The sequence below is a fragment of the Kogia breviceps genome, chromosome 18 (genome assembly GCF_026419965.1).
Source record: "Kogia breviceps isolate mKogBre1 chromosome 18, mKogBre1 haplotype 1, whole genome shotgun sequence".
Classification (NCBI taxonomy): Eukaryota; Metazoa; Chordata; class Mammalia; order Artiodactyla; family Physeteridae; genus Kogia; species Kogia breviceps.
In genome coordinates this window covers 6,678,841-6,700,002 of record NC_081327.1, presented here as the reverse complement: position 1 = coordinate 6,700,002, position 21,162 = coordinate 6,678,841, and the positions used below count along the sequence as shown (strand labels likewise).

The following is a 21,162-nucleotide window of genomic DNA, read 5'->3' as shown; positions in this document are numbered from 1 at the left end:
TAGTAGAGCCTTTGGGACCCGAGATGGCAGTACTGCCTGGGAGGTCCCCACAATCAGGAAGGACCCCTGTGCTGAGTCCCTAGTGATGGGTCAGCTGGAATCAAAGGATACCTCAGTGCCAAGGCATGACATTCCTTAGCGATCACGTCCAGGGTGGTGGTGGGAGCTCCAAATCCCTTCATCCCAGTAGATGGGCCTCCCTCTCCTGTCCACACAGATATCCCAGGCACCCATGGCCAGATGCCCACAGGATGCCCCTCCTTGGTGATGATGCTGATCGAGGTCAGGTTCAAATCGACAGAACCTGAACTTGGGAAGCTAGGAATGAGTGAGGGGAATGTCTGGAGGACAAGAAAGTTGAATGTCGTGACTGAACCTTGGGCTGGGGTGATGATTTGGGATGCAAGAATCTCAGGCCACATGGGGCATATTTATTGTTGGAGAAAGGTCTTTCCTTTATCAGATTTCAGAACTGGGCGGATGGGATGGCTAGAGACAGGACACGGATCGCTCAGTCCTAATAAGAGTAGCCGCGGAGTTCCTGGCTGGGGAGAGGGGTGGTCACGGCTGGGGAGTGGCCTTCTCTTAGCAACCAGAGTTAAGCAGCGCTGTTAGTCTGGCTTCGAATTAGGAAAATACAAGGGGTGGGGACAGCTGGGAGTGCCTCTGAATTCCTAGCTGTGGCGGGTGGGAAATTTGGGACCTTGCTAGGTTTGGCACACCCCGTTGCTAAAGATTCTTGCTTTTAACAACCAGAGTCCCTCGGGTGGCACCGAAACCAGGGTTCGGAAACAGGAGGATTGGGGCAGCCCAGAGCACCCCCCCCCCTCCTCCCCAGCCCCACCGAGAAGCTCGAACCTTGATGCTCAGGCTGCCGAGGGAGGAGATGGTAGAGGCGCTGCTGGCCAGGCTGAGGCTGCTCCGAGGTCTGCCTTCCTCCATCAAGGGCTTGGGGAGAGAAAAAAAAAAAAAGGGGGCTGTGTGTGCCTCTCTGCAGACGACCCGGCTGGGGACAGAGACAGGGTCAGGGGTTTGCAGGTCGGAGGAGGCTGAGGAGAAAGAGCCTGTTGTTTGGGGCCTGGGGGGACTGGGGGAGGCGCTGGCCCGAGATCGCATACCAAGAGTGATGCCAAGAGAGGTGGGCGGCACTGGTAGCTGCGGGGAGGGGACAGCTGTCTGCAGCCAGAGACAGAGAATAGGAGCCCCTTTATTCTTGCCCCCCCCCCGCACACTGGCCAGGAATTTGACCCTCTCTGTGCTCAAGACCCCCCCCCATTCCCTGTCTCTTTCCAGCGGGCCCCCAGCTACCTGTCTCCTGCCCTCCCACGTGCACCCCCAGAACATCCCCACTGAGACCCAGGCACCAGCAATATGCACCCAGGCAGCTCCTCCCTCCCAGCCCAGCCAGGGAACTTACCAGCTCTGGGGTCCCAATGACGGAAAGCACAAGAGGGCAGCTTGGAAGCTGAGGCGCCCAGGCACAGTCCCCCTCCTCCTCTGCCCCTTAGGGGATGCGTCTCATAGCCCTCAGTTCTCACCTGCTCGTTCACACCCTTTTGGCTCTTTGTCTCTGATAGTGAGTCTTCCTCTCACTGCTCTACCTTCCTCTAATACTGTCTCTGTCTCCAGTCTCACTTTCTGTTTCTCTCACTCTCTCATCTCTGTCTCTTCCAGTCTCTCTCTTACTCATTCCCTCCTCGGCAGCATCCCCACCCCCATATCACTTTCTCTCCCAATCTTTCTGGTTCTGTCCAAATCTTTTTCTGGGACTCATGGAGTCTCTTCTTTTAAGTCTCCATCCCGTTCTCTCTCGCTCTCTCTGTCTCTCTCTCTCTGTCTCTCTGTCTCTCTGTCTCTCTCTCTCTCTCTGTCTCTCTCTCGCTTTCGCTCTCGCTCACTCCCTCTCTGTTCCCCCTTCTCTCTCTCTCTCTCTCTCTCCCCCCCGTATCCTTCTCCTTCTCCGTGGCCCTCCACGTCTGCTGTTTCCTCCTCGCTCAGATTTCCCTTCTGACTTTTTCTCTTCCCCGCTCTCCCACTTTCTCTTTCCTCTCTGTGGGTCCTTCCCTACGTCGGCCAGCCGCCCACGCGGCTGCCTCCCCTCCCAATCCCGGCTGATCCCGCCCCTCTTGGCCTCCCCACCACAGCCTGACCTCTGGCTCAGCTGACCCCATGCTGAGGGGCCACACACACACCCCTCCCAGATTCCTAAGTCCCTGCTGGACTGGAGCCTGGGGAGCCAGGGTCCCATAAAGGCTGAAGCTGGGATTCCTAAATGTTTGGAGAGTAGGAGCTGGGCCTGGACTCCAGGGCCTCAGTGGGCTGGTGGTAGTGAGGGGCCTAAGTCATGGGCACCACGCCCCTCCCCCGAGAGGAGATGGCTACTATCTTGGAGGGGGTGGGGGCTGAGACTCCTGGGTACCTGGGAAGGTGTGAGCTAGGAGTCAGGATTCCGGAGCTGTGAATAGAGCTGGGGGTCTGGAAGTGTGGCTTTAGGTGGATGGACCCAAGTCCTCCAGGGAGGAGGGAGTGGCCCCGGATCCCTGGGCGCTGGCGAGAGAATGGTCAAATGGCCAGTGTCAATCTCCACCTCAGATTCAGATGAAAATTCTCTTCTAGCCTGAGGTTGACCCCCTCAGGAGGCAGACATGGGTTCTGGGTGTATTTTGAGGGAAAACATTACGGACCAGGTCGGGGTGGGTGGTGCGGCAGGACTGAGATTGTGTCCCTGGGCCTGGAATTTGTGGCAGAAGACCCCACTCTCCCATGAGGTTACGTTGGTGCTCCCCAGCCAGGATTTCCGTTTGTGTAAGCAGAGGTTTTGTACAAATTTGAAGCAGGTGAAACCTAAGAGTGGAACCTTGTGCCTGAGACAGGGAAGGGGTCCGAGTTTTTGGTTTAGTATACTCTCACCACATATTTGTTGAGCACCTACTATGTGCCAGGCAGTGAGCAATGCAAGGTGCCCGCCTTCAGGGGGCTTACACATCCTGTCTCTGACTCAGACTCATTCTGAATCTAGACTCTGCTGTGACCACCTCGAGCAAGTGATTTCATTCCCAAGCCTCAGTTTCCCCATCTGTGAAATGGAAACAATAATACTCTCCCACACCGGGTAGGAAGACGACAGGATGGGAAAGTGAGAGACTCTAGAGTGGGGCCTGCTGGTTAAATAGGGGGGGAGGCATCTGCCTGGAACAGGGGGTAAGCGAGCTCCCTCACTGCTTAAGCATTTCACGCGTTTGAGTGACAGCTCTCTTGCTTGGGGCGTGGCCACGCTTGGAAACGCCGCCGCCGTCGTGACGTCACAAAGCCCGGAATCTCCGCGAGACGTCCAACCTCGTTTTCCGTTCATAGCCTCACGATTACGTTTCGAAACCCCGCCTCCCCTCTTGGCGTTAGCACGTCCGGCAGCGTTGGCCTATAAAAGCCCTGCGGGTAGCGTCAGCGCAAACCCGTTTTGTCTCCCACTTGTTTATCTTTTTGCGTCTCCCGGCACGATCCCGCGCCCGTTTGTCGCGACAGCACTTGCAGCAGCCGGTGACAACTTGAGTCCCCGAGCCCAACACCGGAGGGTGAGATGAACGCGCTGGCCTCCCGCGCCGTCCGAACCTGTGATCGCTTGTGGCAGCCCCAGCCGGCGCTCCTGCCCCCAGGGTGACGCACAGTCCCGAGCCGGTGAGTTGGGGGGGGGGGGGGTCGGAATACCTAGGTCCCCAGGGATTTGGGGGCTGGGATCAGACTGCTGGCCAGTTATGAGGAGGGGGCTCGGACTTCTGGGTTCCGAAATAGGAGTGTTCGGGGCCTGGACTCCTGGGTCCTAAGGAGGGCCTGGGAACCTGAACTCTTGTGTGGAGGGGTGGGACGGACCCCAGGGCTCGGACTTAGGAAGCAGAAGGAATTGGGAACTTGGAGTCCTGAGCCAGACGGAGGAGGGGTCTGGGAGCCAGGCTCTTGGGTCCCCAATGAAGGAACCATCTGGGGATCGGAATTTTTGAGTCTCCGAGGGAGGAGGGTGATGGGGGTCTGATTTGTCAATCCTCAGGAGGGTGCGAGAAGCAGGGACCAGGACTTTGTCCCCAAGAGAAGCAAGTAGAGGACCTGTGTTCTCTCTTCTTGGGACTAGGACTTACGGGTGAGAGCAGATGGGGCTAGGGGCTTGTTGAGCTAAGGACAGAGAGAATGGGGACCCAGACTCTCGGGTATTGAGAAAAGAGATGGCGAAACAAGGGACAGAGATGGTAGTGGCTGAGATCAGAAAGGAATGTGGGGCAGGGACTCTCCTGTTGCTATTTGTGTTACTATTTCCGTTGCTGTGACTCAGGGTCACCCTCTGATACTATCCCCTAAATGACTTCTAAACTTGATTCCTTTGTTTTTTCTCCCTTTTTCCCAGTCCAGACAGATGGCTCCAGGCCAAGTGCCCCATCAGGCTGGCCCCTGGAGGGATACCCACCCCTTCTATCTCCTGTCCCCGCTGGTGGGCCTTCTCAGCTGGGCCTGGAGCCACCTGAGAGGCCCAGGATCTCCAGAGCCCTGGTTGGTGGAAGCAGTAACCGGAACAGATCAGGGAGAAGCTGTCCCGGAAGGAGAAGCTAAGGCTTCTCTGGCCACTCACCATGCCCCCAAGGGCAGGCACCCTCAAGAGGAGACTGGAGACAGTGGAGCAGCTGAGGAGGATGGAGAAGCATCCGGGGGGCCTGCCCTGACCTGGAAACCAAGTGATCTCTTCTTGAAGGGACTTTTAGATGATGGTGACAAAGAGTATGTCAGGGAAGAAGCAACCAGTGTCCCTAGAGAGCAGGGCAGTGAATTTATGGATGGCCAGCCTGCTCCCCCGTCCCCCAGCCTTCTGATAACGTCCCTGCAAGACCTTCCTGGGGAGGAGGAATCTAAGGAAGAAGGGGTTACCGAAGATAAAGAAGTGATCACGTTCTCTTTTCCTCCATCACACTGGGAGTGTTGTCCAGGGGTGGAGGAAGAGGAGGAGGAGGAGGAGGAGGAGGAGGAAGAAACTGTAAATAAAGAAGCTCCTAGAACATCTACCTCTCCCTTAGCTCTGGGATCCAAGCCCAGAGCTTGGGTGTGCTGCCGCGTGGATGGAGCCGCAGAGGAAGAAAGAACAGAGAATAAAGCAGCCACGAAGACCTCCATTTGCCCCTCATCTGCAGGCTCCCACCTCAGGGCCTGGGAGTGTTGTTCAGGAGAGGAACCTGAGGAGGAGAAGGCCAAAAAAGCTGAGAAAGGAGAAGCTGACCCAGAGCCACACTCCTCAATTCCAGCCCAGAGGCCCCCGCTCAGGACCTGGCAGCATCCATCCAGTGAGATCACAGAGGAAGAAGAGGAGGAGGAGGAGGACAGTGATTCAGGAGAAGCTGAGGCTTCCTCTTCCATCCCACCCACAAGTGCCTTCCTGAGGGCCTGGGTGTACCGACCAGGAGAGGACACAGAGGAGGAAACGGAGTGTGAGGGTGAGAATAAGGATGAAGATGATGAATCAGAAGCAGGTGACTTGGAACCAAGTCCCTCCCTTCAGGCCCAGAGTGCCCTCCTCAGGGACCGGATATATCAGCCTGGAGAGGAAACAGAGGGAGGGGAAGCTGGCACAGAGTGGGGAGAAGCTGAGCCCTGCCCCTTCCGAGTGGCCATCTATTTACCTGGAGAGAAGGCCCCGCCTCCTTGGGCTCCCCCTCTGCTGCCCCTCCGTCTGCAAACGCGCCTCAAGTCTGCAGAAACCCCCACCAGGCATCGGGACCCTGAGCCTCCCCTAAACACCAGAAAGGTGGGTGCTGAGGGCTCAGATTCTTGAGGTTATCGAGGAGAGGGCTGGGAGCTGGAACTCCTGGGCCTGGGGGCCAAAGGGCTGGAGGGCCCCAATTCCTGGGTCCCCCGTGTTGCAGAGGGTTGCATGTGAGCTCCGTTGGGACAGCTGTGTTCACTGTGATGCAGTCCTTTGCAAGAGGCTGGGCCCTTGTGGGAGGGAGGAGCAGCCGTGCTGCTGTCAACCCCAGGGAACCACCTCCATCTTCAGTGAGTCACACGGGGGGGACCCGCTGGCAGGTGAACGACTAGCCAGATAACAAGCGTTGTTGTGCAACTAACTTTTGTTTGCTTCTCTCTCTCTGTCTCCCTCCCTCTCCCCACACCCCCCAACCTGTGGCCGTTTGTATCTTGCGTCTGTATCTCTGTGTCTCCCCACGTCTGTGACGGTCCATCTCCAGGTGCGCTTCTCTGAGAAGGTGTCTGTCCATCTCCTGGCTGTCTGGGCGGGACCCGCCCAGGCCGCCCGCAGAGGCCCCTGGGAGCAGTTCGCCCGGGATCGCAGCCGCTTTGCCCGACGCATCGCCCAAGCCCAAGAGGAACTGGGTCCCTACCTCACCCCTGCCGCCCGGGCCAGGGCCTGGGCACGCCTCGGGAACCCTCCCACTTCTCTGGCCACCATACCTGCCCCTACCCCGACCTCATCCATGTCCCCATGCAGACCACACCTTTGAGCCACATTCTGGCCTCTCCATCTCCTCCCTGTGTGTCTCCTTGCCTGGACCTCAGTGGGAGGCGTGGCCAAGGTGAACTAGTTTTCGTGTTATTAACTATTTTTTTAAGTGTTGGTTTATATATGGAATAAAGCTTTTCATAGTGAGCAGCGTCTCTGTGTGTGTCTGAACTGACACCATCCACTACTCCTGGGTCCCCAAAACACTTGCGGGGGAACAGCATAAAGTTGAGCCTCTCAACAGAGGATAAACTACATTCCCCATCATCCCTTGAATTTGCCTCTTCCTATTCCGAGTCTTCTTTTGAACTAAGGACTGGTGGGTTTTGTCATTTTTCTTTGGCTTCCACCTAAATTTGATTAAACCCTGGACAGTTATCTCCCCAAGGCAGCTGGGAACTGGACTCACCAAAAAAGGGTTAAGCTCCAGTTTTCTGTGTGTCCCTGGAATACAAAGACTCATCCTCCTACTGGCAGATGTGGTGAGTTCCTCAAGGCTTTCACATTTATGAGTAGGTCTGATTTCACATTTATAAATCATGTGTCCATAGACTCAGTTTCCTTATCTGTAAAATGCGGCTAACAATTGCACATACCTTATAAGTTTGTAAGGCCCCAAAGGAAGTCATAATCAAAACAATGTTTGTCAAATAACGTAAGTGTTGGCTAGTATTTATTCTCACTCTCATGGATGTCTTCTAACTACCCATCCTACTTTACCTAACCAGCTTAGAACTCTTCACAGAAGTTCAAACAAAAGTGGCCTGGGGGGCTTCCCTGGTGACCCAGTGGTTAAGAATCCGCCTGCCAATGCAGGGCAAACGGGTTCGAGCCCTGGTCCGGGAAGATCCCACATGCTGCAGAGCAGTTAAGCCCGTGCGCCACAACTACTGAGCCTGTGCTCAGAGGCCGCAAGCCACAGCTACTGAGCCCATGTGCCACAACTACTGAAGCCCGTGCACTTAGAGCCCGTGCTCCGCAACAAGAGAAGCCACTGCAAGGAGAAGCCTGCGCACCGCAACAAAGAGCAGCCCCACTCATCACAACTAGAGAAAGCCCGTGCGCAGCAACGAAGACCCAACACAGCCAAAAAATAAATAATAATAAAAAAATATTAAGAGGAACTAAAGAGTTAAAAAAGAGAGAGAGAGAACAGAGCCTTGGGGAAAAAAAAAAAAAAAAAGAAAAGGCCCAGGCTTCCCTGGTGGCGCAGTGGTTAAGAATCCGCCTGACAGTGCAGGAGACACAGGTTCGAGCCCTGGTCCAGGAAGATCCCACATGCCATGGAGCAACTAAGCCCGTGCGCCACAACTACTAAGCCTGCGTGCCACAACTACTGAAGCCCATGTGGCTAGAGCCCATGCTCCACTACAAGAAAAGCCACCGGGATGAGAAGCCCACTCACCGCAACGAAAAGTAGCCCCCGCTCACCACAACTAGAGAAAGCCGGCGCACAGCAACGAAGACCCAACACAGCCAAAAATAAAAAATAAAATAAATAAATAAATAAAATTAATTAATTAGTTAATTTTTAAAAAAAGAGTGGCCCGAACGTCCTGCACCCTATCCAGCCTCATACCTTGTCCCTCCCCATTGGTTCCCCAGGCTCCTGCTACACTATCCTTTCATTCCCAAACCGACCAAGCCCCCTTCCAGCTTAAGACCTCTGTATGAGCTGTGGCTACTGTCTGTTCCCGTCCCTGATCCCTCTGGCTCAGCTAGTTCCTTGTGATTCTTCAGATGTAGATGAAATTTTTTTTTTTAACAGATATCTTGCTCTGACCCACCCAACTTGTGTGCCTTCCTCGTTCATAGCAGACGAGCATTTTGATTTTTTTGTTGTTTAAGGCCCATCCCCCATGATGGGACTGTGATTTCGGGAAAGCAAGTGCTGCCGAACAGCCCACTGCCTAGAGCACAGGACGGGGCACTCAGGCGGCGTCTAATAAGTGTTGGTTATTAGTAAACTGGTGCAAAAGAAAGCACACTGGGGCCCTTTCTCCAAATGAGCAGGCACACAAGCTGATGAGAGTATTTCATTGAATTACTCACATGCCAGCTTCCCATCGAAACTGGACAAGCAGATGGCGAAGGCTTGGAGAGGACAAAGTGGGAAGCGGAAGTCCATGGTGAACGTGTCCGGGGCTACGCGACCGAACTGGAGCACCAGGTAGTCCGCTGAGAAGGAAGTCAGGAACTAAGAGGAGCGGGTGTCATTTCCCTGCCGCGGGCCTCTCAGCCGCGAGAACCTCGACTCCCGAGAGGCTGTGCGGCGCCCTCACTATGCGCGGAATCCTCCGGGAGTGCAGTTTACATGGCAGAGGGCCTTGTAAACTACACTTCCCAATAGGCTTTGCAATAGCGTGGAGTCGGCCCTGCCTAGAAAAACGCTCAAGTGCTAATGGGAGAAGTAGTTCTTGTCCTGCTCCCTTGCCCAGGTAAACCAGTTCCTAGGAACTCACGGTCATCCGGATGCACGATCTGGAAGTTCTTGACCGAGGTCCTAGTGACGCGACCATGAAAATTGAGCACGTAGGCACCACTCTCGTCGCTCCACGATGGGGCTTTATTTTGCAGCAGGACTAGCCCCTGGCTGGCCCCCCGTTGGAGGCGACTCAGTAGCGACTCCTGTTCCTAGAGGATAAAGTAGGGGACGTGGTTAACCAACTACCAACCAGCTTTTTTTCTCCAGACGCAGAATTCTGAGTCCCTAGGCTCTCCTTCCTGAGAAACATTAAGTCTGACAAAGTCCTCCCGGCTTCATATATGACCTTATGCAATCCATCGGCTCCCTCTCCCCTTAGGGACCGACCTATGGCTGGTCCCCCAGCCCTTCCTCCCCATTGACCCAGAGACACTCAACCTTGGCGGACTAACATTTTGTGGCTGGACACTGATTCTCTGGTTCTGGGCGTCGATTCCTGGAATGATCACAGTCATTTTCCGGGGCCCTCGGAATCCCAAGACGTTGGTCTCCTGAGGGTAGTATGCTCCATTTGGCCTGCTTCTTTCTCCCTCCCTACCGTTCTGCTCCACTCTCTCTCGTCTCCCGGACACTCACATAACACACAGCCCCCAGCTCCTCCCTGATCCGAGCAGTCTCTGGGACAAAATTCTTCCTTTCTGGATTCACCCCATTGTCGAAGATGGTGAATTTGGTGCCCAAGACATTAGATCTGCTCCAGGAGGGAAGCGGTCAGAATAAAAATAATAATTATTCCCGTTTTACATTAACTGCTTTTTCATGTCATCTCATGAACTCTTCCAATCAATCCTCTACAAAAGACTCATGTTCCATGTTCCATGTATCCAGTCCCAGCCCCCTCTCTTTCTTTGGTGAGCCATGATTTTAAGCCTCCTGCCTTGGCCCTTTAGGAACGCTCTTCCAAGACAAAAGAACTCACATATCCCAGCCCTCTTCTCCCACAGGAACTTAGGAATGCCAGCCCCGTGTCTCTCAAGAAGTCAAACGTCTTAAATGCCAGCCTCTGCTCCAAAGCCTTCAGTTCTATTCCCAACCACCCTGGAGTTGCAACGTGAAGAACTACAAAACCCATCAGTCCCCAAGAGAAAAAGTTCTAGGGCAGCTGGAACTTGTACTCTACAGCCCGCTGGGAAATGTAGTTCAATTGTCCCCTCCCGCCCCAACCGCCGGCCCTCTGCCACCTGTTTATCACACACATGAGGACTCTGCCCACCTGACTTTGCCCACAAAATTTTCCCCATCCCGAGATAGGTCTGTGGGGTCCAGGGAGAGGAGGTAATTAGAGGTTTTGCTCCTTTTTCTCTTGCGCCCAGCCAGAAGGAAGTGCTGTGGATGTGATGAGAAATAGCCCATTAGAATCGATTTCTGGTATTTGGCTAGGGCGAGGGGTCCAAAGACAAGGAAACACCATGTCCCCAAGACAGAGGAAAGGGTAATGGAGCAATAAGCGTCCCAAGGCTTGCTGGGAGATGTGTTTCTCACTGAAGGGAATCATCAGCTGGGTACTGAATGGGGAGCTTCATTTCACATCTTAATATCTCCCCCTTATTCCTTCGGCCATTGGATTCAGGATTGGGGCTGAGCCCAGGCAGGGGCGAGCCTGACTGGCAGGCAGGGCCTGGCTTTGGAGAATAGGGAAGAGCCTCACTTGGAACATCGCAGCAGGACTTCAGTACGTGTTTCATCGGGGAAAAACCAGGTCTGGCACTGAGTAGGGGAAAAGCCTCTTTCTGGGAGAGAATGAGTAATTGAGGAGAAATGAGAGAGAAATGGCCAGACTGAGAGGGGAATCGCTTGGCTATGGGTGGAAAATCCACGAAGCAAGGGGTTTGGCTCCCGAGAGGCGGGGCCTGTCCCAGGATTGGGTGGGGTCTGATAACAGAAGGCTCATTGAGGGGCCAGACTTGGATCGAAAAAGATGGGGCCAGTACCTCACGAGGGTCTGTAAGGGGTGGGGCTTGGGACCTCCCGACAGGGCGTGGCCTAACTTTGAGAAAGGCGGGCCCAACTCGGGAGTGAACAGGGCTGGATTATGGGATGGGGAGGGCCTATCGGGCTCTGAGATGAAAGAAGCCTAGTGCCGTGAAGGGCAGGACTTGGCGCTGGAGCTGACTAGTCCTAGTTCAATGACGAGCAAGGCCTGAATTCGCCTAAGTCTTGACCTCGCTCAGAAAGGGGCGGGACTTGCCCTTGGGAGGTGGGACTTGCTTCCGAGGCTGCCAGACCGCACCTTTCGGCCGTCGGCCGCCTCCAGGTAGAGATAGTAGAAAGGGAACATGCCCTTGTCTACCCCGCGCTTGTCGCGGCTGATGCGACACTGCACCGTGAGACCGCGCAGCGCTGGCCGCAGCACATACGCTTCCATGTCCTCGCCCAGCCGAGGGCCTGGGGCGCAGGGAGGCGAGCGGAACGAGCTCCCCACATCGCTGTTGCCCGCGCCGCCCGGGGCCTCGGACACCTCTTCGTCGGCCGCCCATGGGGAGTTCCTCACTGTAGACTCCGATTCCTCTTTCTTCTCTTCCAGGTCTTCGCCCTAGCCCACGCGCCAAATTCAAGTTGAGGGACAGTCGAGACCCGCCCTCCCCCCGCCTTGCCAACTAGCGATTGGCCATCCTAGCTCAGGGTTACGCCCTCTCTCGACCAAGTTTTCTGTCTATTGGTCAAGCATCTAAGCTACCTGCTGACTGGCCAGTATGTTCAAGAGGCCCACCCCGCCAAGCCCTCTTCAAGTGTTGATTGGCCAGCACCATTAGCCTCCCTCTGCAGCCTCACCCACCCCACCTACCGATTGGAGAATCCCTTTGAAAGCACTGCCCATTCCTCTAATACCAATGTTCATTGGGTCTAGATTACCGCCCTGATCTACTCAACTGAAACTATCTCACTTTCATCAGTAGCAAAGTGAGTGCCAGTTGGCCCTTTCTCACCCTCTCCAAAGCTCGCTGCCTTTCGAGGGGCTGGGTTTTAACGTATATGCTCACATCAATTCAGATCCTCTAGATTGACTCAACAAATGGTGCACGCATAGAGCCTCTGCTAGCCCACTCACCAGTAAAAAGGGCCCTTGACTGGGCTGCAGAATTTTAGAGCCCTGTCCCCGCTAGAGTCCGAAACTAGCCCTCCTCCTCCTATGTCCTTATTGCCTGTGCCACCTCCCACCTTGTTGGAGTCTAAGTCTCCATGGCCCCCGTCACCATCCATTCCAGGGTTTGGTCTCGGACTGGGCACCTCGTATTCATCTCCAACATCCTGGGATTCGCTCTCGTCCTCAGCACTGCCCCCTAAGGGGTGGAAGAAGCCCGAAGAAGACTGAGCTCAGGACACCTGGGTCCCAGGAGCTCGGGACAAGGTCATCAGTGCTAGCTGGAGAAGGCCAGAACTCCTGGGTTTCCGACCCCTACTGTCTCTGACTGCTCTGGATCTAAGGACAGGGAGTGGTTAGAGTCCTCTCTTTCCCTTGTCCCAGACAGAGCATCTGGGAGACTGGGGAAATAAAATGGGAGGGAGTAGAGTTTCGGGTGATAACCCAGAGTCCTGCTATTGAAATCGTTGGTCATGTCATGAGAATAAAAGGAAATATCACCACAATGGAATATTAAGAAATAAAAAGGAATGAAATACTGATAATGCTACAACATAGATGAACATTGAAAGCATGCTAAGCAAAAGAAGCCAATCACAAACGATTATATACTGTATTATTCTATATATGAATATAGAAATATCCAAAATAGGCAAATCTAAAGAGACAGAAATTAGATTAGTGGTTACTTATGTCTGGGAAAAATTGGGGGCGGGGTTGACTGATAAAAGGTATAGGGTTTTCTTTTGTGGGTGATGATAATGTTCTAGAATTCATTGTGGTGATTGTTGCACATCTTGGTAAATATACTGAAAACCATGGAATTGTAAACTTTAAATGAGTGAATTGTATAGTATGTGAAATATATCTCAACAAAGCTGTTATCAAAAAGGGGGAGGATTTGCCATATGGACCAGGGGGCCAGATTTCACCCAATGTCCCAGAAATTACCAGGTCGTTGGCGGGCTGGCCAACCCCTGCGCCGAGTCCCCGGAGGCTCTTTATAAGGAGGTGGTGAGGTAGGAACATCCTCCACGGAGACTTCCTCCAACTCGAGATCGGAACTGTCTGGTAATCAGGACAGGGAGGGGGTCTGGAGACTGGGATTTCTGAATACTGGGGGAGGAGAGGGCTGGAGATTCAGATTCTTGCGTGTTGGAGAAGGAGAAGGTTCAGGACCTGGACTCCTTGGTGTGAAGGAAACGGGGCCCCTGGTGGTCCTTTGGAGAGCAAGGACTGAGGTTCCAGACTCCTGGGTTCTAGTGGGAGTGGAGTTCCAGTGTATAGGCGGCCCAAGGATTTGAGATTACCTGCTTCTGTCGGCGATACCAGGGGTCCGCGCTCGCCGCTGCCATCTCCACCGCAGCTCACGGTGCTCAGGACACTGCGGGCACCGGGGCGCAGATGTGTCTCTGGCACGTTCTCCCGAAGGAAAGGGTTCCCGGGGCCTGGGAGAAGGTGCGGCGAGGCCCATTAACACGATGTACAAATTCCGGTCGTCTGAGAAGATCCGCCTCCTCAATGGTCTCCGAGACATCGTCCTTGATTGACTGACTACCCAAACCCCCGAGACCCACTCAGAACCCTAACTCCATCCCAAGACTCAAACAAGCACAGCCTTAGCGCTAAATTATCTCGAGTCCGCCTGTAAACAATCCCACGCGGGCTCTCCAGTACCTCGGCTCTAAATAACCCAGTCCCGGCCCTCGGCTTTGCCTACTTCAGCAGTGAGGTTTCTGACTAACTGCAACCCGGAGCTTTTCCAGGCCCCGCCCCAGCACTTTCTGGGAGGTTCCCGGCTCCCCCAGGCTCCGCCCCGGAGCTCTAACAAGCCCAATCACAGGACTCTTTCGGGCCCCACCTCTAGTTGCACCACACCCCGCACTCGCGCTCTCCCTGACCCCGCCCCCGAACTCTCACAGGTCCTTCCCCTGGGCCCTCACAGGCCCTGCACTCAGGCTCTCCTGGGCTCCACCCAAGGGTTCTGTCAGGTCCCGCTCTCGTGCTCTACAAGTTCCCGCCCCAGGGCTCCGCCAGGCCCTTCCCCTCTAAGCCCTTTAGGCCCCGCACTCCCACAGACCCCTCCCTCCAGGGCTGTGCTCCTGCGCGACCCTGGGAAACTTCCCTCACCGCTGTCACCCGAGAATTGCTCCTTCCGCTGCCGCGGTCGCCGGGGCCGCAGGGAAGCGTCAGGATTGGCCTGAACCATGAGGGGCTCTTGGCGCTTCCGTCGCTGCTTCATCTCATACAGCCGCCGCTGCGGGAGCGGGAAAAGGTTGTATAGGCGGGAATGGGAGGGTTGGAACCGGACCAGAAGACATGGGTGAAAGGGGGCCTGGGGCAACGGGCGTCCTGCATCCGTGGGAGAGTTCCAGGCCTTCAGTCCCTCAGCAACTCCTTCCTTAGATCTGGGAGTCCTGGCTCCCAGGCCCCTCCTCCCCCAGGACCTAGGAGTCCTGCTCTCCAGAACCCTTGTTCCTTAGAAATTTTGGAGTCTCATCACCAAGGTTTGCTTCTTGAAGATCCCAAATTCCTATTTTCTCGTTTCCCAATTGCAAAACTTGAGGCTCCGAGAGAACCAGGAGTCCCAGAGCAAGTCCTGGGGGTGGGGCTCCTGGAGAGGTATGGAAGATGGAAGAGTCGATGGTGGCAGGATTCCTGGGCACAGTACCTGCTGTTCCAGCTTCTGCAGCCTCATGGCGGCAAGCTCATCCCCCAGGGCCCTGAGAGAGGTGCAGGTTCATAGTGACAGCAAGCAGGGCACCCTGGTCGCCCAAGAGCCCCTCTCCTTCACCCTGCCCAGCTTAGGGTTCTGAACATTTGTGAGGACACAGAAGTGGCAGAACCTGAGCCTGCTCCACCAGTTCTGAAGTTCTTTCTCACAGCACTGGTCTGTCTAGAGCCCAGGAGTCAGAGATCCCAGGCCCCTCCTGTCCCAGCACTCAAACCCCCCATTCCTTCCTCTTTCAGATCCAGGAGTCCTCATTTGTAGCTCCCTCCCTTTAAGTAGGACCCAGAAATCCAAGCCCCCAGGCCCTTCCTGCAAGGCCAATGGTGCTGAACCTGCAAACATCATTATGAGACCAGAGCTGAGTAGGTGTGGGCATAATCAAACTTTGAGTTCCCTCTTGCACCCCCATCTCCACCCCTGCCCATCTCATTTCCCCCACTCACTCTTTCTTCCATGTGTCATTCTCCTGAGACATCCTGGAGAAGCAAAATGAGGAGTCAGGACTTAGACCCAACATCCCAGTGGACTCTTCCCTTCAACACCTGATCTTAAGCTTTAAATTTTCCCCTGACCCAGGCAGCCCGAATACCAGCACCGACACTTGCTAGGGTCCCAGCAGCCTGTTTCCAGCTTTCATCACTATCAGGAGCCCAGGAGTCCAGCTCTCTCTTCCCCAAATACCTAACTCTCTCCTTCACAAAGGCATGAGAATTCAGGACTCGACCCCAAACACCCCATCCCCAGTGATGCTAGACCCCCAGCACCCACCTGCCTAGGATCCTGGAGACTCCCTCTCCTCCTCTCGTGCCTGGAGAGACTTTTCACATTCACACCTCAGTTCCTTGCCTCTCTGGCCAATTTCTAAACATACCTGACCCTATCTTTGGGAACCAGTGACGTAATCTCTGGGTCCCTGGGAAATAAGCAGGGGGGAAAAAGAGGGCTTAGAGGAAGGCGGATTCCCACTGGGACCTGCGCTAATCCCCTCCCTCCTGGCTCCCCACCTTCCACTTCCAACAAAGCAATGACCCCTGGCCTCTGCTGCAGCCAGGCAACCCTGCTCCAGGGGTTCTGAATTAGAAGAGCATGCACGTGTTCCTTAAAGGGACCTGACAGAGGCCGCATCGCAGGCTCGCTCTACACCTCTCTCTTATATAAGAAACTTACAACGTGACCTGTGCCAACTACTACCGATCTGTAATTTACAGCCACTTCTAGGAGAGACAATAAATGGGAAAACTACAACTCCCATGAGGCGAAGAGGCCAAGATGCCCGCGGAAGTTGACTCATTTTTCCCCCGGCCCAACAGGGAGTTGTAGTTCTCTTTGAAAGTCTCCGTTCTTTCGCCTAAAAAGCAGGATATGTGGCGTCAAAAGGTAGGGCTTCCGAGAAAGGAGGCTCGGCTTTCGAGAAAAGGCCAGCGACTTCGACAAGAGGCGGGGCCGCTAGACAGGGGCCCGAAACCTGGAGCCAGCGCGGACCAATCAGGCTGCTGAGAGCGTATCCTCTGCGGGAAAAGTGGGCGTGGCCTAGGGGGGAAATCGCAGAGAACACACCGGAGGTCCTAGCCCAGGAAAACGCCCTCTGCGGTGAAGGAGAGGTAAGGGGTTGGAGGGTCCTGGACTCTTGGGTCCTGGGGAGAAGGGAAGCGGGGCACCAAAGGGCTGGAAAACTGAGTCTCGGAGGACACCAGTACCTCCAGATCCTGGGAAAAGAGGACGCTGGGGCCCTGGACCTTTGGGCCTGGGGAAAGAGGGGGTCGAGATCCCGGATTCCTAGTCTAAGCGAAGAGGGTGCTAGAAGCCAGGATTCCTGGGTCTGAGGAAGGAAAGGCTGGAGGCTTGGAATCCTGGCTCCCGGGAAACGAGACGCTTTGCGTCTTGATTCTTGGAAGGGGACGGAGAGCGGCTCCGGGAGTCCAGACTCCTGGGTCCAGGGGAGAAGGCGGCTTGGGACAGACTTATTCCACCTCTCTGCCCCCACAGACCACGCCGCCATGCCTCCCGCTGGGCCCCGTGCAGCGCTCCTTCTCCTGTCACTTCTGCTGCTGCTGCGCGCTGTTCTGACCGTGCCCCTGGAGCGGGGGGCGCCCAAGGAGGAGAATCCCGCGACCGAAAGCCCCGTGAGTGGCCCTGCCCTGCTCGCCAGCCAGGTGTTTGCAGTGGTACTACAATTCCCGTGCCCCCGTGGCCCCTGGCTGGCTACGGATGCGGCTTGGAGTTTGCCTGCCATTCTTTGCCGTCCCAGGGCTTTGACGTGGTGAAAAACTTGGGGGCGGGTGTGTCTGTGTGTGTGTGTGTGTGTGTGTGTGTGTGTGTGTGTGAGAGAGAGAGAGAGAGAGAGAGAGAGAGATTTCTAAGCCCCTGACTTTGAGATATGGAAAATCAGGTCAGATTTTAGATGAAAAATCTGCATCACCACCCGCCTCTACCTAAACCTCTCTGCTCTTTTAAGACGCCCTCCCCTCAAGAAGGATTCTGGAAAAAAAAACTACATTTCCCAGTAGCATCTTGAGCAGGTGGTGTTAGTTAACTGGGGTGTTCTCACACCATGGAGCTCATGGGAGTTGTAGTTTAAATTATGATGGGGCACAGTAACTTGCTCATTTATTCCAACTTGTGTTTATCGAACACTATGAAACCTTTGGTCTTCAGGAATTTGGAACTTGAAAAGATCCTCAAGGCCAGTGCCCTGATTTGTGGCCCGAATCCTACAGCTCCCAGTAGGGATGGACACACCACTGTCTCTGGAACAAATCATCCCATGCTCCTGTATGACAGGTCCCCACCCAGCAAGTGAGGCCTTTGCTTCGTGAAATCTTTGCAGACACAGAAGGGCAGCTTGAGTCCCCTTGCCTTTCATTCATTCCACACATTTCTTGAGCATCTCCTAGGAGCCAGGCACAGTGCTAGAGCAAGCCCCCTGCCCTCACAGACCAGCTTAGTTCGCTGGGAAGACAAACGGCAGGGCCCTCTGAGAATGGACACCAGGGGTGATGGTCAGGGAGGAAGGAAGGGTCATTTGAGCTAAGATCTGAAGTGCGGGGAAGAATATTCCAGGCAAAAGGAACAGCCTGGACAAAGGCTGTGTGGTAGAGGAGAGCACAGTGGGAAGAAAGACTTAACAGGAGGCCAGTGTGGCTGAAACAGAGTGAGCGAGGGGGAGATCCCACGGGGCCTTGTGGGCCAAGGCGGAGACTTTCTTTATTCTGAGGCTACCAGAGTGTTATAAATGTCAATAGCAACAATCATAATAACGTTGACAGCTCTTACTAAGGGCCGAGTTAAATATTTAAAGATATTAACTGCTCTAATCCTCACAGCAATCCCTATGAGGTGGCTACTCACTAACCTTTACAGGTGCGGAAACTGAGGCACAGAGACGTTAAGTAACTTGCCCAAGGACTAAGATTGCCAGACTTAGCAAATAAAGACACAGGACACTCAGTTAAAATCGAGTGGGTTTCAGATGAACAATGAATAATCATTAGTATAATATACTGAAAGTTATTCATTGTTTTATCTGCAATTTAAATTGAACGAGGCATCCTAGCAGTCCTACAAGGTCACATAGCTAGTAATTGGCAGATTTGGGATTCCAGCCCAGTGTGTTTGGCTGAATGATGGCCCCCACAGATGTCCACGCCCTGATCCCCAGAACCTGTGAATAGATGGCAAAAGAGTGTTTGCCGGTGTGATTGAGTCAGGTGGAGAAATTATCCTGGCTTATCCAGGTGAGCCCATTGTAATTACAAGGGTTCCATATGGGAGCCAGGCAAGAAAGTCGGGGTCAGAAGCGATGTGATGATGTAAGCAGAGGTGAGAGTGATGCAAGGCCACAAGCCCTGGAGTGTAGGCAGCCTCTAGAAGCTGGAAAAGGCAAGAAAGCAGATTGTTCCCTAAAGTCTCCAAAATGAGCTCAGCTCTGCTGAACCATTTTGGACCTCTGACCTCCAGAACTCTAAGAGAATAAATTTTTATTACTCTAAGCCACTTAAGTTTGTGATACTTTGTTACAGCAGCAGTAGGAGATTAGTACACCCCCAGTGCCATAGCTGGGTGATCTGCTCCCATTAATCACCTCTGGTGTGTTCCTCAGCAAATGTAACAATAGCTATAGTACACTGAGTATCTTCTAAAGGCTCACCGTGGTGCCAGGCCTTTTTTTTTTTTTTGGTGCCAGGCCTTTTATCTCTTACTTTTTACCACAGCTCTGAGAGGTAAGAAAGTTATTGCCTATTTTACAAATGGAAGAGTGAGGCCTAGGAAGAGGAAAGTGCCAGCCAGCTACACGTGGCAGGGCTAGGACCAGGAGCCCAGGGATTTTTGTCTGTCTTGTTCACTTGCTGTGCCTCATAGAACCGTGCCTGGCACATGGTAGGGGCTCGCTGCATGCTTGTTGAATGAATGAATGTACGTTTCACTGCTTTCCAACAAATACCAGTGTGTCCACTCTATGGGAAGTGTTGGGCTGGGTGTTTACCCTTGTGATTTTAATTTCATCTCCACTACAGACAGCCCTGGGAAGAGGTAAGAGCCGTGGCCCAGAGGATCGGGCAATTTGCCTGGGGTGACAGAGCAACCGGGGTCTGCTGGCTCTACAGCCTTTATCCCACGGGGCAGGCCTCCTGCGCAGGGTTGGTGGCCGATCTCTGGGTCCCTCAGCAGGTGCCCAGGGGAGCAGGGGCCTGGGTCCTACCTGCAGGGAAGAACCAGAGAGGGACCGGGGCTGAGGCTACTATGTTCATTCTTGTTGCCTCAGGACACAGGCCTGTACTACCACCGGTACCTCCAGGAAGTCATCAATGTGTTGGAGACGGACGGGCACTTCCGGGAGAAGCTGCAGGCCGCCAATGCTGAGGACATCAAGGTGCGGCTGGGTGCAAGCACACTGGGAGGGCATGCATGCTTAGAGGCCAGAATTCCAGAACCGACCGGGTGCCCTAAAGGGGAACCTTCCAGCCATCACAAAACTGAGACTGGGGAGAAGTCACTTCTCGGGGTCACATAGCTGGGAAGGGATCTGGGGAAGACAGAATGTGTGGTTAAGTGTGGATGTGGATGGTACATGCCTCCCAGTATCAGCTCTACCAGCCGTGTGGCCTCCACCGTGCCTCAGTTTCCCCGTCTGTAAAATGGGGTAATAGCAGAACCTGCATCATAGGACTATCCGAGGTGAGACATGTAAAAGGCATGGATGTGCACGGCAGCCATTCTCAGTAAGCGTGATTTGAGGGCTGGTTCTGCGAGTTCTCGGCATAGTGCTGTCTACACAGGGAGAATTCAAAACACGGGAGGTGCTGTCATCACTCACATCATCTCTGACTCTCACGCTAGGCCTCTAGAGGAGCTGTGATTCTCCCCATTTTACAGAGGTGGACACTGAGGCCCTAGTAGCAGTGTTTGTCCTTCCTGGAGGCCTGGGTCTCAATCCCTGCACTGACTGAGCCCCAAGCAGTGTTCCTTGGAAAGGATGCGTGCGCGCGCGCACACACACACACACACACACACACACACACACACACCCGCCATGAGGAGACAACACTGCCTGCCACCACCCCACCCCACCTAGACTCCCCTCCCTGTTCGGGTGCACGTTGGAACATCCCACCTGGGGATCCACCCCGAGTTCTCCAAACACCTTGGCCCAGAGGAGGCCCCGGGGCCTGGGACTGATGGGGGGAGGGCAGCCCTGCTCTCCCCCAAAACCTCCCAGCATTCCTTGGGCTCTTGTCCATCCCCATCCACCTGGCCCCCGACAATGGACAGGCATAACTAGAGACGGCTGAGCCCAGCCCACCCCACTGCCCAGCTGAGGAAAAGAGGCCAGCCAGCTTGTCCAAGGTCATACAAGTGGGAAATGACATCAGAAACAGTGGCCACGTAGGCAGGCAGGTTCTGGAGTGGGAACAGTGGCAGCTTCCAATCCCAGCACCACCTCACGCTCTTCTGCGCAAGTGGCCACACCCCTCTGTGCCTTGGCTTCCTTCTCAGGAAACGGGGAGGCCCATGCAGCACTTTCTCTGTTGCGGGGAGATGGGGGTGGGCTTGTGTGAATCAGCCATAATCCCCACCTTGAGGCTTTGGTCCAGCCTGTCATCAGCCTTCAGTAAATGTCAGTTGTCCTTGTCACTGGTGGTGGTCATCTCATCCCCATTTTTGAGGTCCAGAGTAGGGAAACGGTGTGCTGGGGTCACGCAGTGCAGTGGTCCCAGGACTGGGATTTGAACCCACGCCCCAGGACTCTCAATCTGGGGAGACGTGACCCCACCTGTGTCACCAGGCTGGAAACTGGCCTCCTATCCTCACTGAGGAACCTTGGGCCAGGGGCTTCTCCTCCTGAGCCTCAGTTTGTTCATCTATAAAATGGGGTC

General features: G+C 54.5%; 4 protein-coding genes across 17 annotated transcripts in view; 2 read left to right on the top strand and 2 right to left on the bottom strand.

The window, feature by feature from the left end:
- Positions 1–8,795, bottom strand: part of PLEKHA4 (pleckstrin homology domain containing A4) — a 32,545-nt gene extending 23,750 nt beyond the window's left edge. For 2 of the 12 annotated variants that reach the window (XM_067018571.1, XM_067018573.1), the window contains exons 1-2: positions 8,543–8,646; positions 859–948 (exon numbers count right to left, since the gene is read on the bottom strand). In XM_067018571.1, the coding sequence (XP_066874672.1) occupies positions 859–948; positions 8,543–8,557 (105 nt within the window). In that variant the 5' untranslated portion in view covers positions 8,558–8,646. Of the gene's footprint in view, positions 1–858; positions 949–1,417; positions 2,107–8,542 lie in introns of those variants that run through there. The other 10 variants (XM_067018572.1, XM_059044438.2, XM_067018580.1 and 7 more) reach the window with 10 other exon arrangements.
- On the top strand, positions 3,380–6,637 carry PPP1R15A (protein phosphatase 1 regulatory subunit 15A). 3 transcript variants are annotated; one of them, XM_067018582.1, is made up of 3 exons: positions 3,380–3,675; positions 4,394–5,779; positions 6,219–6,637. In XM_067018582.1, the coding sequence occupies exons 2-3, from the start codon at positions 4,403–4,405 to the stop codon at positions 6,489–6,491; spliced, it is 1,650 nt and encodes a 549-aa protein (XP_066874683.1). In that variant the 5' UTR covers positions 3,380–3,675; positions 4,394–4,402; the 3' UTR covers positions 6,492–6,637. The 3 variants fall into 3 exon arrangements, with proteins under 3 accessions (XP_066874683.1, XP_058900432.2, XP_066874684.1); XM_059044449.2 differs by having other exon boundaries at positions 3,423–3,675; positions 4,399–5,779; XM_067018583.1 differs by having other exon boundaries at positions 3,449–3,675; positions 4,403–5,779.
- Positions 8,796–8,808: 13 nt separating the features above from the next.
- The window catches only part of TULP2 (TUB like protein 2), a 16,696-nt gene continuing 4,342 nt past the window's right edge, over positions 8,809–21,162 (bottom strand). Inside the window, exons 2-10 of the mRNA XM_067018585.1 lie at positions 14,188–14,314; positions 13,368–13,505; positions 13,009–13,125; positions 12,135–12,256; positions 11,206–11,508; positions 10,189–10,301; positions 9,552–9,666; positions 9,368–9,466; positions 8,809–9,124 (exon numbers count right to left, since the gene is read on the bottom strand). Coding sequence (XP_066874686.1) covers positions 8,882–9,124; positions 9,368–9,466; positions 9,552–9,666; positions 10,189–10,301; positions 11,206–11,508; positions 12,135–12,256; positions 13,009–13,125; positions 13,368–13,505; positions 14,188–14,299 — 1,362 coding nt within the window. The 5' untranslated portion in view covers positions 14,300–14,314 and the 3' untranslated portion in view covers positions 8,809–8,881. The remainder of the gene's footprint in view (positions 9,125–9,367; positions 9,467–9,551; positions 9,667–10,188; positions 10,302–11,205; positions 11,509–12,134; positions 12,257–13,008; positions 13,126–13,367; positions 13,506–14,187; positions 14,315–21,162) is intronic.
- The window catches only part of NUCB1 (nucleobindin 1), a 20,835-nt gene continuing 15,669 nt past the window's right edge, over positions 15,997–21,162 (top strand). Inside the window, exons 1-3 of the mRNA XM_059045147.2 lie at positions 15,997–16,389; positions 16,775–16,911; positions 19,551–19,658. Of these exons, the coding sequence (XP_058901130.1) occupies positions 16,786–16,911; positions 19,551–19,658 (234 nt within the window). The 5' untranslated portion in view covers positions 15,997–16,389; positions 16,775–16,785. The remainder of the gene's footprint in view (positions 16,390–16,774; positions 16,912–19,550; positions 19,659–21,162) is intronic.

Coding starts and splice junctions, on each gene's coding strand:
- PPP1R15A (XM_067018582.1), top strand. CDS start 4,403: ATGGCTCCAGGCCAAGTGCCCCATCAGGCTGGCCCCTGGAGGGATACC. Junction 5,780..6,218: donor CTCCCCTAAACACCAGAAAG/GTGGGTGCTGAG, acceptor GTCCATCTCCAG/GTGCGCTTCTCTGAGAAGGT.